The 15810-nt window shown below is 36.8% G+C and overlaps 1 protein-coding gene across 6 annotated transcripts in view; it reads left to right on the forward strand.

Moving 5' to 3' along the window:
- LOC103038317 (serine/threonine-protein kinase WNK2) overlaps positions 1-15810 on the forward strand; it is a 93731-nt gene that overhangs the window by 56860 nt on the left and 21061 nt on the right. For all 6 annotated transcript variants that reach the window (XM_022670762.2, XM_022670764.2, XM_022670765.2 and 3 more), the window contains 9 exons: positions 114-230; positions 5116-5286; positions 6787-6838; positions 7723-7797; positions 8891-9561; positions 10937-10994; positions 11383-11459; positions 12229-12414; positions 13228-13622. In XM_022670762.2, the coding sequence (XP_022526483.2) occupies positions 114-230; positions 5116-5286; positions 6787-6838; positions 7723-7797; positions 8891-9561; positions 10937-10994; positions 11383-11459; positions 12229-12414; positions 13228-13622 (1802 nt within the window). The remainder of the gene's footprint in view (positions 1-113; positions 231-5115; positions 5287-6786; positions 6839-7722; positions 7798-8890; positions 9562-10936; positions 10995-11382; positions 11460-12228; positions 12415-13227; positions 13623-15810) is intronic.

Below are 15810 nucleotides of genomic sequence, written 5' to 3' on the forward strand. Positions count from 1 at the left end.
TTATGTTTGGAAGTATTGTCATAATTTTTCTTATACTATGCATCATGCCTTCATGTTGTGAACAATGGTTCTATTAACCCCTCTATTAACTTCTCTGGCTGCTGCTGCTGCAGGTGTGTAACACTGGGGACAAGATGGTGGAATGCCAGCTGGAGACTCATAACCACAAGATGGTCACCTTTAAGTTTGATCTGGATGGAGATGCACCGGAAGAGATTGCCACATACATGGTGAGAGTACATCCTCTCTCAAACCCACCCAGAGCTGGGTCATTCTCAATACCTGCACAATGCGTTACTTTGAATCTGATACATACATACCCACACTGTACTATTTTGATACCCTTTTCTAAATAAAAAAAAAATACAACAAGTGATAATATTTCTCACACAGTGTATTTATTTGACAACCATTTATTTAATTTCTTATGCTTTTAATAATGGGTATTTAAATGGAACTAAAATAATCAGCATTAGGCAAAATTAAACAATATTTATATTAATATTGTCGATCAGTATTAGTAGGGGTGTCACGATTCTCTAAATCCTTGATTCGATTTTATTTCCAATTTTAGGGTCTCGATTCGATTCTCGGTTTTATTATTATTTTTTTTTACAGCAGAGGCGCCGAATAGTCTATGGTCAGTTATTGGTTTGATTTATCTTATTTTAAAAGGTGGGCTTGATCTAAGTGATGCAAAGTGATACAAGCGATCTGTAATACACCACATTAGGCACTAAATGGTCAAATTTAAATTATTTAAATAAGATATATATGTAATGCCATCTAGTGGCTTTTTTGGTAGCAGCAGTGTGCACTATTAAAACAGCAATATGCAACATAACAAAATAAATAATAAAAAATACAGGAACAGTCATGTACAAAATAATAGACAATTAGAGCCTTAATGAACTGAACTCTATCCTACTATAACAGTTAAAGATGAAAAATAAGACTCGATCTCTGAGAATGACAAGTTTTTTCTTTAATAAAGATATATTATTAACTTTATCTGAGAGAAAGATGCTCTTTCTGCAGTCCCCCTAGTGGCCATTCCGCCGGCGGAATGGAAATCGACTCGGCGGACATTTTGATTAATTATAAACAAATAAATAATGTTTTTGCGGTGAAACCGCTCTGATATGACGGGGGACTCCCGAATCCGTGTATCATTCGTTCATTTGATATTCAATTGAGAATCAAAATCGGAAAATTAAAAAACCAATTCGTTTTTTCGTTTTTGAATATAATACCAAAAAACGAATAACGGCTTGTATTTTGTATTTTTATTTGGTTATCCAAACAAAAATTGGAAATTTAAAAAACGGACCAGGAGCCGAATTTGATTTTGATTTTGATTGCCATCAGCTCCAGGAAATACAGCTACGTTGTTGTCATCAGTGATGTAGGCACTGGGACCGTGTACCTTTTCAAATGAAAACAGTGAGGGAAGAAGTTTACTACACCATGTATAGACTAACCAGCTAGCTAGCTAGGTTAGTTAGCCAGCTAGTCACGTATATAAAAAAGTATGTAGGCGGCAATTCACAGAATAACATTAACTAAATATGACATTTAGCTACGGAACGTTAGACAAACACCTGAAAAATCCTGCCGATTTTTTCTGTTGTCATATCGTCTTCTTTCACTGCAACGCGTTTAGTTCCTCTGAACAAGATAAAACTCTCCATCCTCAACTCCATCCAAAGCCTACAGCAATACAGACTGTGTAGATAACACTGCAGTGAACTCCCGCGCAACAGAAACCCACCAAGAATAAACAAATCAGTAACTTCCGGGGCACACAAATGGGTCAAGTTCAAAATCAAAATCAAATTCGGCTCCTGGTCCGTTTTTTAAATTTCCAATTTTTGTTTGGATAACCAAATAAAAATACAAAATACAAGCCGTTATTCGTTTTTTGGTATTATATTCAAAAACGAAAAAACGAATTGTTTTTTTAATTTTCCGATTTTGATTCTCAATTGAATATCAAATGAACGAATGATACACGGATTCTCCTGGTCCGTTTTTTAAATTTCCAATTTTTGTTTGGATAACCAAATAAAAATACAAAATACAAGCCGTTATTCGTTTTTTGGTATTATATTCAAAAACGAAAAACGAAAAAACGAATTGGTTTTTTAATTTTCCGATTTTGATTCTCAATTGAATATCAAATGAACGAATGATACACGGATTCTCCCGTGGCTGTGTGTGTGTGCAGCGGTGTGTGCGTGAGTTCAGGCAGTCAGACGGGAGGAGGGGGAGAAGGGGGAGGGGTGACACACACAGCAGCAGACACAGACAGGAGCTTTACACAGAGATCTCACTACAGAACCAAAGCTAATAACTTAACTTTTATCACCTTAAAAAATCATAAACACCTACAGCAACTACAAAATACAGTTTAAACCCGAATAAAACCGCTTTATACATGTTAAACAGCTTACTCACCCAAGATGAAAAAAACGCTATTTTTCACTGGAGTATTTAAATCCTGAACTTCCCCATCGAAATTTAATCCATCAGGGTTGAGAAATAAAAGTAGTATACAGCTTTCCATTTAGCCACAGATGTCCTCTTATCAGACTCAGAGCGTGAGGACTTTTACGAAGAAAAGCGCTCATAATTTATTCAGCGTCGAAAAAACAGCACGAAATTCAAAATGCTCCATTGACTTTGACTGACAGCCGTTTCGTCCAATTGTAGACACTTTCCGCTTTCAAATGAGCCATTCTGTGTCAAAATAGACCAATCAGAGCCAGAGATACAGCCGTGCGTATCCGCCCACATCTCCGCCTGTTCTGTTTCTCCGGCTTAGCTCCGCCTTTACGCAGCGGTTCTAGGCGGTATATCATTGGTCTGGAAGGCTGTCAATCAGCGAGTTTAGGCGAATCAGCAGTAAATAAGGAGGTTATCTGACCCAGAGCGAGAGCGGATCCAGGCGGTGTGTGTTTTGAGGTGCGTTCACTGTTATTTGGAAGCAAAGCGCTTCATGGAGCGTTCAATGAACAAAACTTTACACTTATCAGAAGTTTTGCTGGAGCTGTTTGAGTGATTCTGGGGAGCAATTGTACATTAACTCAGCAGTGTAACACTATTGATTCGGCCATAGGTATGTGTATATATGCATGTACATATGTGTGTGTATATGTGTGTGTGTGTGTGTGTGTGTGTGTGTGTGTGTGTGTGTGTGTGTGTGTATATATATGTATATATATATATATATATATATATATATATATATATATATATATATATATATATATATATATATATATATATATATATATTAGTTTTCTTTTTACTTTTGAGTCATTTACAGAGATTTGTGGCTGTATAAAGAAGTTTTTGGCCATTGGGGAACTTTGTGCCATTTGGATGCAGTTTGGGACACTTGGAGACGTTTTTGGCACACTTTGGTTAAACTTTAATAAAAGTTATAGGCTTATAGGTAGATAAATAAAATTTTGGCTGCTCATGGACAAGTAGTTAGTGCACCTGTTTAAGCAGAATTAGTTTGATATCATCATGTTCTTTAAAGATATGATGATTTGTATGTGAAAACAATAGGCGATTTTAAATTTTTTTTGAAAAATTATCAAAATATATCATCAATAATAGGTTATTTAATTTACCAAATACTGAAAACCAATGGGTCCATTTTTGGACCCCAAGTATCTACTTTCATATGAGCCATTGACCACCAGGGTACAGTGTACAGTTAAAAAAATATTCAAAGCTGAACAGAGGGACCCTCAAAACAGGCGAAAATTCCATTTTTGGTTAAAAGGGGTTAAGGTACCAACTATTAACAAATTTGAGGCCAGACAAAACAACGGTTATTTTATATTTTCAAGTTTTTCTTTAAGAAGATGAGAATGCTCACATTCCCTGGAGAAAGGGCGGCTCTTTAAGCAGTCACAATGTCCGCGGCGTCGGCTACAGTGTGCTGCGCCATTTGCGTAGCGTGCTTGTGTAGCTTAAAGGGAGGGATCGTTGATCATTTTTTTGACTTTGATGCTCTAGACCATGACATAATTTCGATCAATTTCGATTAAATATTGAAATCATGACACCCCTATAGTGTAGTGTGGTTTAGGTCTGGCAGTCTAGAGTTTTCCACAGTCTTACAATATCTTCGAAGAGAGAGAGCGTCTGAGAGTCTTCAGCACAGCAACCATGTGTCGACATTTTGAAGGAAAATGAAGTGTGGATGAATCTTTACAGGTAGAATCAGACTTTGAGATTACTATAAAATATTTAGCTCGCTGTTCCCGCTGCCCACATTTGTGTGCTCAAAGGTGTCGTCGTGTTTGGCACATTTATGTATGTTTCATGAAAAGTATTGAAAATAAGCAGATTATTTATTTATTTATTAATTTATTTATAGACCCTTTGGTGCTCTGTAGTACCAAAGGGTCTATACATTTTTGGTCTGTACTTTTTTGGTACCCTAGCAACAAATGCTGTAATAACTGGTATAAAATGTTGCAGAATGTGAATGAACCCTCTGCCAAACTGGGGATTTATTTTTTTATTATTTTTTGGGTGTTATGGGCTGCAGCCCTTAACTACTTCTAACAGCTGTTGCTTTGACCTTTGTTCCTGAGTCATCTGTTTTCTATTAGTCTCTGACTCCCTTCTTTTCCTGCCTTGTTGTATGAGAGATGCTTCTTCAAGTGTCAGTTTGTATCTTTCTCTCACTCAGTCTCAGTTCTGCCTTTCTGCACTGCAGCAGCACAAGCCTCCACCCCCACTCTTTTCCTTCCCATCTCCGTTTCCATATATATCATAAATCTGTGACTTATTATGGCTTCACTGCTTACTTTCTGCTCCTGTGTTTATGATCTGGCTACATACCAATACTGAAATCTGATACTGCTACTCAGGCTGGGTATCAAAATTCGATACTAAAAAGGCACATACTGAAATGTCTCGGTACTACCGAGTACCAAAAGGTCTAGAAAAAGATACTTATTTTCAATACTTTGCATGAAACACCCATAAACGTGGCAAACGCAAACAGGGTTTTTATGCTCAGTAAACAATCTAATTGTGGTTGTTGATCACTCCACTCACTCTGGATTGTTGCACATTGGTGTGTTCCAGGTTGAGAATGATTTCATCCTGCTGCTGGAGAAGGAGATGTTCATCGAGCAGTTGAAGGATATTGTTGAGAAAGCCGAAGACATCCTGAGTGAAGATGCAGAGGGAGAGAGGGGCTCGGACCCGTCGTCCCGACCCGGTCACAGCCTCATCAGCAGAACCTCGGGCTCTGAGGTAAATTCAGGATGGTCTGGGACAGACCAGGTAGACCTGTTGCCGTAGTTAGGAAGGACATAGTTAGGAACTTGATTAGGAAGTGAGAATTTCCCTTTCATTTGAGGACATATAGACCCATGCAAATCAATACAACATAGATTAGAAATCTGTTCTTATTCTTACAATAATCTTAAAGTGCTTTTTAGAGCACCAAGTTTTCCTCATTAACAGCTTCAATATTAGCAAAATTCCGTGTAACCTTATCATTATTCACTAGGAATGTCCCTGATCTGATCTTGTGAATGGTCACGCAGTCACGTTGATTAAGGCTCTGAAACATGTAATATACAGAGCTACACTAGTGTTTATTTCAACCATTAAACCTCTTATTTAATTTCAGTAACTCATTAAAATATAAAAAAGCATCAAATCTATCCTGAGATATTATTATACAAAAAAGTATAAATCTAGTCTGCCAAGCCTAATAAACCACACTACACTATTTATTTGTCCCTCCAAAATATAAAGAAAAATAACAGCATAAAAAAAATCAGTAGGTTTAAAAAATATATATATATGATTAATCACAGAATTGTTGTTGTGACATGTTTTTTTTTTAAGATAAGGTGCATATTTAAATAGAAATCATTTCTATAGCTATTTAGTACTACGTTTATTTTGTGATAGAAAATGGCTGCTTTGATACTATTATTTCAATAATAATTAATAGTTGTTTTAAAAAAAAAATCCTAATTTTGTTTAACTGCATTGCCAAGTATCAAGTATCGGATCAGGACTAGGTATTGGCAGATACTCAAAATCAAATGACTTTGGTTTGGGAGCAAAAAATGTTATTGGTATGTCCTTAGTTTTAGTATTTACTAAGAATTACATCCAGCAAATCCTCTGAAATTGTTCACTTAACTGAGAAAAATCCAGAAATGTGCAACACCAGATAAAACAATGTTGATCGTTGAGATTGCTCTTTCTCTACCCAGCTTCTCCATGCTGTGTGTCACTAAACATTCTGCCGGTCCCATACACTATATCATTTCTTAGTGAGAATGAAGACCAGTTTTACCTGACAACCAGTGTTCACATTTCCTTCTTTCATTAAAGGCTGAAGATCTATCTCTGTTTGAAGTATGGTTATTAAGCCTTCCCCTGGGTGTGCTTCACTCAAGCCAATGCAGCAAATGCTGAGCAGGCAAAATATGAGAGTAATGAAACGCTAATGCGTTCCCTAGAACACAGTTAGTCTTTTTACACCGAGGAAACGCATGCAGTGAGCTTTGGTGGGGTTCTGGCTGGAAGGTGTTGATGCATAAAACATAAACATGTAAATCAAGTTTTAAATGAACCCAAAGCAGAAAATTATCAGATTTGATAAAAAAAAAAAAAGGTCATTATGCTCGAGGCATTCCAGGTTGAGATGTGCAGCAGTGTGTTAAATATGTAATGAACTGTGTATATATCGACTGCACAATCAAAGTAACTTTGTTTACCTATTGTTTACAGGTTTTAACACCTCAGCTTATGCAGTCTAACCAACTGGTCTACCAACAAAATGGTAAGAGTTTTACATGTATGTGTGCCTCATTGTTTAAAGCTTCTGAATCTGTTATTAGTTGGTTTAATTCACTAACTAGAAGACTAGATTCACACAGCAGATGCAAATGGTCATCCAGACATTTTCTTTTTCTCTCTCTCTCTCTAATGCTAAGATCCACAACCAGCTGTGAATGGCTTAACATAGTCTCTTCTTATTAATAATCTGTAAATTCTAAATGGTGTATTAGTTATTCTAGATTTACACCTGCTGTTGTTGCAGAAGCAGTAGGTTTATACTGTATTTTGAGGTTTGGAACATGGGGTAATTAATTGTGGCATGCTGTATTTAACCAATTGTAAATAAGATAAAGATGCAGAATTGTTTGATTGGGGAATCTTGTTTGTTACTAAACTTTAAGCATGTTTAATACATGTTAATTGAATGTATATTGTGTGATACTAACATTAATTGTATGAACAGTATAGTCCACAACAGACAGATGTTGTGTTAAGTGTATTTAGAGTTTTAAAAATGTTAGCGACTGTAAAAGAAAACTCTTAATAAAAATGGCAATAAATCACAGTGTAATATATCATAAACCCTTTATTAAAGTTCTGTTTTGTATATGTGTGGATTACACCATATGTTAAACACTGCTTTGAGATTCGGGTTCGTGTTGACTTGATTTTTAGATTTTTTTTTTTTTTCAGAAATACTTTCATAAAACTTTTTTTTTATTGTAAATCTAAATATAAAGTTATTATATTAATATAAATAAGTGTTTATTAATATTGTATTTTACCGGTAGTTATTTTGTGTGTGTGTGGGTGTGATGTATGATTTTGTTGTAATGTGGTTTTCTTGTATGTGTCTCTGTTTTGCTTTTGTCTGTTGTCTGACAGTACTTCACACTGGAAAACGTTTGTTCATCATCTGCCCTGTGGCTGAGGTTCCTACATACAAAGGAGAAGACAAAGGTACACACATCACTGATGTCATAAAAAACTTTTAAAACCTTAAATAGTAACAGAATTAAATAACAAGGCTATCAGGGGGTCTCCTCAATCTCAAACACATTTTACAATGCAGGTAAGAGGGTCCAAACAAGTGTAAGACAGGCCTTAGTACGATGTGGCAAGGGTAGCCAATCTGAGGCTCATCTGCTTCAGATGATCAGTGGGTGCATTTATATTTGGAAGTTTGTTTTCCATGACTACAAAAAGAGGGGAAAACCTTCAGCAAAAACCTTTAATTGTAATTGAGAGAAGATTATGTATAGATGCAACTGAGCTGAAATTTAAACACTAGAGGGCGCACTGGCCAGGATTGGAACAGCATCTGCATCATTCATCAGAAATGATGGATACTGTTACACATCACACATTTTACCCGAGTATTAGTGTGTAAAAACAAGTTTATCAATATAAGCAATTTTTACTTTATGATGTGATAAAACACACATAAAAAAGAGGGTTGCAAGGTTGTTTATTTTATGTATATTTATTCTAAACCTGGAAGTTTTAGAGTTTAAATCCATTAAAACAACACAGTTATGAAAAATATATATTATATTACATAATAATTTTGTAAAATTAGTGTTCACTGTTGCTAGGTAAACATTTAAACTTGAATAACTTTGTGCATAGGACTGGATGATATGGCTGAAGTTTATATCACAATCTATTCCTTAATTAAAATCCGGAACACCTGTATAATAAAACTAACGTTCTTGTTTATTTAATCAGTTCTAAACGATGCATGTATTTATTTAAATCAAATCATACCATTATTAAAACATTTTCCATCATGACTAATTGCATTATTGTCTAGCAGTATTATTACTGTTATACCCTCTGATATTTGTGTTCATAGTACATCATGTTCATGCTGTCATTAAAGCAACACAGTAACAAATCAAATAAATTATTGTTCAAATTTTAAACATTCTAGTTTTAGATGAAGAATAAATCAATTGTTCTGTAATAAATAAATGAAATGCAAGGTTTCACAGCTTGTCCCAAACTGATTTTTGATTATTGTCTACGTATCCTTTTCTTTTCTTTCTTACAGACTCTGAAGGACTTCCTGCAGCTCAGATACCAGATGCCAGTGTGGGTGAAGCCGTAGCTCCTCAGAAACCTTCATCTCTACCCAAGCCCTACGTCACTTCCCCAGAGTCTAGCCAATCAGTGGAGGATCATCAGGCTAGTCACTCAGTAGCAGCAGCAGTTTCCATGGTTGCAGACATTCCATGCTGTCCAATCACCCCTCCTGTTCCCCAGGATGCGAGTTCAGAAAAATTACACGCAGCTCTTCACCAGCCGGCCAGTCGCGATGTCAGCCCTGTTACAGACACACCCCTGAACCAGGCCCAAACCGTAGTGCTTCAGCAACCGTTTTCCACACCCATAGCGCCCCCTACTGTCAGCACTGCGCAGTCCCAGCCCCAGAGCCCAGCTCACCAGACACAGCACGCCCCTTCTTCTGCATCGTCTACGTCAGGCCTGGCCTCGTCCCAGGCTCAGCCAGGCACTGGACCGGGGGAGTCTGACGGGGAGGGCCCTCCCAGGCTGGAGTTTGCTGATCGGACAATAAAGACCCTGGACGAGAAACTTAGAAATCTTCTTTACCAAGAGTACAACCCGTCACAAACCACCAGCTCAGCGTCCGACCCCCCGGGCTCTCCGCCCATGTCAGACAGCCAGGGCAGCGACGGTGCTCTGAGAAAAGGAGAAATGCTGGTAAACCTTCTTATCAAATATCTTATCAGATGCCTTGGATATGCTTTTTTGTGTAGTCTACAGTTTATGATGAACAAACATTTTTCTATTTATTTAGTAATTAATTGAATATTAGCTGTACATGGATGTCATGGATTTCGCTACATATAGAGTATGAGTGTGTGAATATGTAATTTGTGTTACTTTATGTGTTACTTTATGCCCTGCTTTTACATTAAAATCCAAGGTGCATATATATATATTTATACTTATTTATACTTATTTATTTTATTTATTTATTTTTGTGCAGTGTATTGTCTCAAACAATTGCAGTAAATAAGTTGTCTTAAGGCATTTATATGTCACTTTATATAATGTAATATCATTACTTCAAATACACATTAAGTTTAAAGAGCAACAGGTAATGATTCTTTTAAAGAATAACTCAATCTGTTTTTGCAAACAAACCAAGTTCTGCATATTTAATGTAATTTCTAAAAGCTTTAATATCTTAAATAATAAAAAACAGGTTACATCTCTAAAAGTAAACAGAGTTTATACATCAGCTTATTCACATATAATGTATTTGCTAAGTAAACAGAATAAGCAGTATCATCAAAAACAATTATCATATAAATGTACTGTATGGTAAAATACCAGCCAAGAACGTGATGCTGTAAATAATGTATATTCAAATAATTTTAACACATTTCTGATATTACTGTTATTGACACACAGTGTCATTGTTCCTACATGTGTCTTACATTTGAGTTAAAATATTTTGCAATGTGTTCTCAATTAAAAAGTAAAAACTGAGCTCTCATTCATATTTTTAAATGTGAGTGTGTTTATATACTGTGACAGTTTTCCACCATATGTTGGAAACACTGCTGTGAGATTTTGGTTAATGTTGATGTGATCACAGTTCCTGCTATGTTCAGGAATATTTTCATATAGTAAATGCATATTTCTTTAATAATGTATGCAAATTTGTATACAATGGGCCCAAAGTTAAAGATTACAATTAATTTTTTTGTGTTAATGTATTCATTAATTTATGAATACTTATTGTTTATAAGTATACATACTAATATTTATTGTTTAATATTTTGGAATTGGATCTGGTGAACAAGAGGAAGATTAAAGCGCACTGAACTCTAAACTAAAGTCATGTTCAGGAAGCCAGCATGAGATGACTCTTGATAAAAATAATTAGTGTATTTTTATCATTATGTAGATCCAGTTGCATTTTTACTTTTTAAACTCCGAGATATATTTAGAAGTTTTCTGTTGTCATCAGATAACCATTGTTCTATTGATCTTTCAGAAAATCTGGTGTTTGTATCTGTTATCACATGCTGATCACTCACTCCTTTCCTCCTGCTTCCTCTTTCAGCCTCAGATTCCAGAGAGGAGCGATAGTCTGGGAACCCTCAGTGACTCTGCTGTTGCCCGTAAGTGAGGGAGAGAGAGAGTGTGTGTGTGTGTGTGTGTGTGTGTGTTTGTGTGGTGGCTTCACAGAAAAATTATGTATTTTTTATTTTTGTTGAGTAAAGTTTCAGTACGTTTTCCCATCCTCTCTAACTATAGTAGCAGATAGATGTAGCTGCTATAATCCATTATAATAAAAGCTTTTAAACCGCCCATCTCTATGAAGAATGTTTTTATTGTTTAAAAGCATTAAACAAATGCATGGGGAAGTGTGACATTCAGAAACAGGGAGTATTAAAATGAGAGATGGCATCGGGCCAAGTTTTTCAGTTTACTGTAATGAGTGATGTGTGAGTGAAAGTATGTGTTCATGATTTATGTATTCATTGTGTGTTCATTTATCTTCTTCAGCTTTGAACAGAATGCTGATTCGGAACGACTCCACAGAAAGCTCCAGTGGACAGAGTTCATGCAAGAGTCGCTTCAAGGTAAGATAATTAACGTAAACCTTCTGTTTATAAACTGAGAAAAGCTGTTTTGCTTAATAAAAATGTAATGTTTAAGCAAATCCATGGCATTGGCTAGCTGCCTGCGTTGGTCCTAATTTAAATCGGAGTTTCAACTTCAACTATAATAACATGGATGTGAGAGAAAAATGCTGTCTGGCTTCATTCAGACAAATTTAATGCAGAGATGTGCAAAATATGCGAAAATGTCATTCAGCAAGAGGTGATTTATATGGACAAATTTCTTGTTATAATTTCCCAATAAATACAATCATCTTTTTTTTTTATGACTTTCTAATTCCCTGATTGCCCTTTGAAATAATTGTTGTAGTATTATATTTTGTGATAATTATCTTATTATTAAATGAACTCTGAAAACATTTTGTAATATTTTATATTGTAATACATCCCTAACACATGGTTTAATACATATTTGTAAAATGCTATAAAGCTTTTACCAATAATTTGTTTAATTCTTTTAATTGTAATAAATGTAAATAAATAATAGACACTTTCAGATGGACAGCAGTCCAGGCAAGTAAAATGCTAGCTAATAAAAAGTGATATATATATATTACATTTTTTTGGTTTTAGGTAAGATACAAGTCACATCAGCATTATTACACAGATTTTTTTCTCTGTATTGTTTCACTCCTAGTTTGCTTGCATTTGTTCCTGTGGATAACTCTTAGGTGGAACTTCTTTTGAGTTTGATTGTGGGATCTAAAATGTTTGAGGACCACTGTTCTAGATTGTTCCGACGCCTCCAGATGTTGTGCGTTGTTTGGAGCACAGCAGGACGAGCTCTGCAGGAGCTGCTCAGAGAGACGGAGAAGCTGCAGAAACCACAAACGCTGAGGTTTCCTTTACACCCAACAACGGAGACCAGGCCAAGACTCACAGCAACCGCTACTCTGCTCCTCCAGACTTCTATCAGGTGTGGAGAAGATTCCTATAATGAAACAGACTGCCATCTAAATATACACCTCTACTCTCGCGTGTAAAATGCATTCATTATTTTTACTTAAATACAGATGGGGAAAATACACTTTTACTTTTAAAATGGGCATATTACTAAAATATCATAATATTTTGTAGTATTTAATATTTGAGTAATTCCCCAGTAATTAAATGTGCTGGTTATGTTTATGACCAAAAAGTTAAAAATAGCTTTTACTTTTTTAGGGTTATTTATATGTAATTCTTTAGTAAACTATTTAGTTTTATTACCTTTACAAACGTAACATTATGCAGTTACAGTAAAGTTAGTCAGTCCTTGTTTACTTAGTAATGCAATAATTCCACAATAATCTAATAATCTCAGAAATAATAGTTGTAATAATTAATATTGTTATAATTACCTTATAAGTTTGTGACCAATAAGGTAATATAGCTTTTCATAATGCAATACCATTTAGTTCTTCCATTTTTAGGTTATTTATATGTAATTCCTTTTTTAAACTTAAATTTAGTTTTATTACCTTTATGAATGTAGCGTTTATGCTGTAATAGAGAATTTTATTACGTTCTTTGTTTTATAATTATAATAACTAAAGTGCCACAGACTAAGACCAAGTTAATTTATTGAAGCCTTTTAGGATTAGTTATTTGGTTTGTTGTAGGTGTTAGATTTTGATAAAAAAAAAAAAAAGAGTTGATTTTTCAAATTGACTTAGAATCAAATTACAAATAGCATGTTAAAGTGATGCACTTCCTGTTTTATTTATTGCTGTGGTCTGTTCTCCTGTAGGATGTGCACTCGTCCAGCCGGGAGATTATTCCTTCAATACCACATGCTCAGACCTCCCTGTCGATCGACGTAGCGACGCAACACGGCTTGAACCTCTCCTCCGATTCCTGTGAAGAAGATAACAGCTTTTCTGCAGCCCATAAACCCAGCCCGCATGCTCACGCTCTGTCCGAGCACAGCGGCACCGATCTCATGAAGCGTGCTGTGGCCTTCTTCCGCCGCTCGGGCCGCAGTAGCAGCGTGCAGAGCTCAGACTCGCCCAGCCGCCCACCGCTCCTTAACGGGCACGCCCCCTGTGTCTCCAACCACGCCCACTCCACCTATGTCAGCAGCGATAACGACTCTGAGTTTGAGGACGCAGACATGAAGAAGGAGCTCCAGAGGCTCAGAGAGAAGTAAATATCACACAAACTCCATTATCCATTATACAGTACAGGCCAAAAGTTTGGACACACCTTCTCATTCAATGCGTTTTGTTTATTTTCATGACTTACATTGAAGATTCTCACTGAAGGCATCAAAACCATGAATAAAGGTGAAATAACTGAAAATATTTATTTTATATTTATTTATATTCTAGTTTCTTCAAAATAGCCACCCTTTGCTCTGATTTCTGCTTTGCACACTCTTGGCATTCTCTCTATGAGCTTCAAGAGGTGGTCACCTGAAATGTTTTTTAGGCATGTCTTATCAAGGTTAATTAGTGGAATTTCTTGCTTTATTAATGGGGTTGGGACCATCAGTTGTGTTGTGCAGAAGTCAGGTTACTACACAGCTGACAGCCCTATTGGACAACTGTTAAAATTCATATTATGGCAAGAACCAACCAGCTAACTAAAGAAAAACAAGTGGCCATCATAACTTTAAGAAATGAAGGTCAGTCAGTCTGGAACGACCATCAAGCGCTACAACGAAACTGGCATACATGAGGACAGACCCGGGAAAGAAAGACCAAGAGTCACCTCTGCTTCTCAGGAGAAGTCACCAGCCTCAGAAATCGCAAGTTAACAGCAGCTCAGATCAGAGACCAGTTGAATGCCACCCAGAGTTCTAGCAGCAGACCCATCTCTAGAACAACTGTTAAGAGGAGACTGTGCAAATCAGGCCTTTATGATCAAATTACTGCTAGGAAAGCACTGCTAAGGAGAGGCAACAAGCAGAAGAGATTTGTTTGGGCCAAGAAACACAAGGAATGGACATTAGACCAGTGGAATTCTATGCTTTGGTCTGGCGAGTCCAAATTTAAGATCTTTGGTTCCAACCGCCGTGTTTTTGTGAGACGCAGAAAAGGTGAATGGATGGATAACACATGCCTGGTTTCCACTGTAAAGCATGGAGAAGGAGCTATGATGGTGTGGGGGTGACACTGTTGGGGATTTATTCAAAATTGAAGGCACAGCATGGCTACCACAGCATCCTGCAGCGACATGTCCATCAAATCAAATCAAATTTATTTGTATAGCGCTTTTTACAACTGGTGTTGGCACAAAGCAGCTTTACAGAAACATGATTACAGGACAAAGAATCAGGCAAAACATTAAACATAGAAAATACATAATACAAAACCCCCAGTGAGCGCGGAGGCAAGGAAAAACTCCCTCAGAGCTGCAGGAGGAGGAGGAAACCTTGGGAGGACCAAGACTCACATTAAAGGGGGGACCATCCTACCACTGGTCAAACAGCTTTTAAATTAATTTTAAAAAGTCTTTCATACATCCACATAGGTTTTATATATTCAGGTGTATAGCAGCTCCACTAATGGCTTATAGAGTGAGATGGACGATGAGCAGCTGATCTGTGGTGGTGGATGGAGAAGAGCTGACTTCAGAAACTTCCAGTCTGGCCAGACAGAGGACATGAGAGCCTGAGGGTCCAACATCCCTCGGTATCGGGTCAGACAGGTGGGCAGTCAGTAACTCTGAGGAAGGCAGAGAGATGGAATTAGTTTTGACTGGATTTATGTAAAACAGAGAATATAAAACATTATCAGAGTGTGGCAAATGACTCCGGCAGAACTGAATAAAACAGCCTAACTAAAGGCAGAGAGCCAGAAGGTAACATAGACATGGAGGCTCCCTGAAACACTGGCATCCACCCACTCCACCGTCCACAAACCTGAGTGACCGTGTGCAGTGGGAGAACAACAGCACCAGCATCTCAGTTTACCACAATTTCCTCTGTCCATGAACCCCTGAATCTGCAGCCTTATCTAAAGGGAAAAACATTAATTACCAAAAGCTAAACTAAACAAGTAAGTTTTCAGTCTAGACTTAAAGATTGAGACTGTGTCTGAGTCCCGAACATATTCGGGGAGATTATTCCAGAGTTGAGGCGCTTTATAAGAGAAAGCTCTTCCTCCTGCAGAGCTCCTCTGAATTTTAGGAACTACTAATAAACCAGCACCCTGAGATCTAAGTAATCGCGGTGGTTCATAACAGGAGATGAGGTCTTGTAAATACTCAGGAGCGAGCCCGTGTAGGGCTTTATACGTTAACAGGAGAATTTTATAGTCTATGCGGAATTTGACTGGAAGCCAGTGCAGTGCTGATAGTACTGGACTAATATGGTCAAATTTTCTCGTTT

This window comes from Astyanax mexicanus, chromosome 12, assembly GCF_023375975.1.
Source record: "Astyanax mexicanus isolate ESR-SI-001 chromosome 12, AstMex3_surface, whole genome shotgun sequence".
Lineage (NCBI taxonomy): Eukaryota > Metazoa > Chordata > Actinopteri > Characiformes > Acestrorhamphidae > Astyanax > Astyanax mexicanus.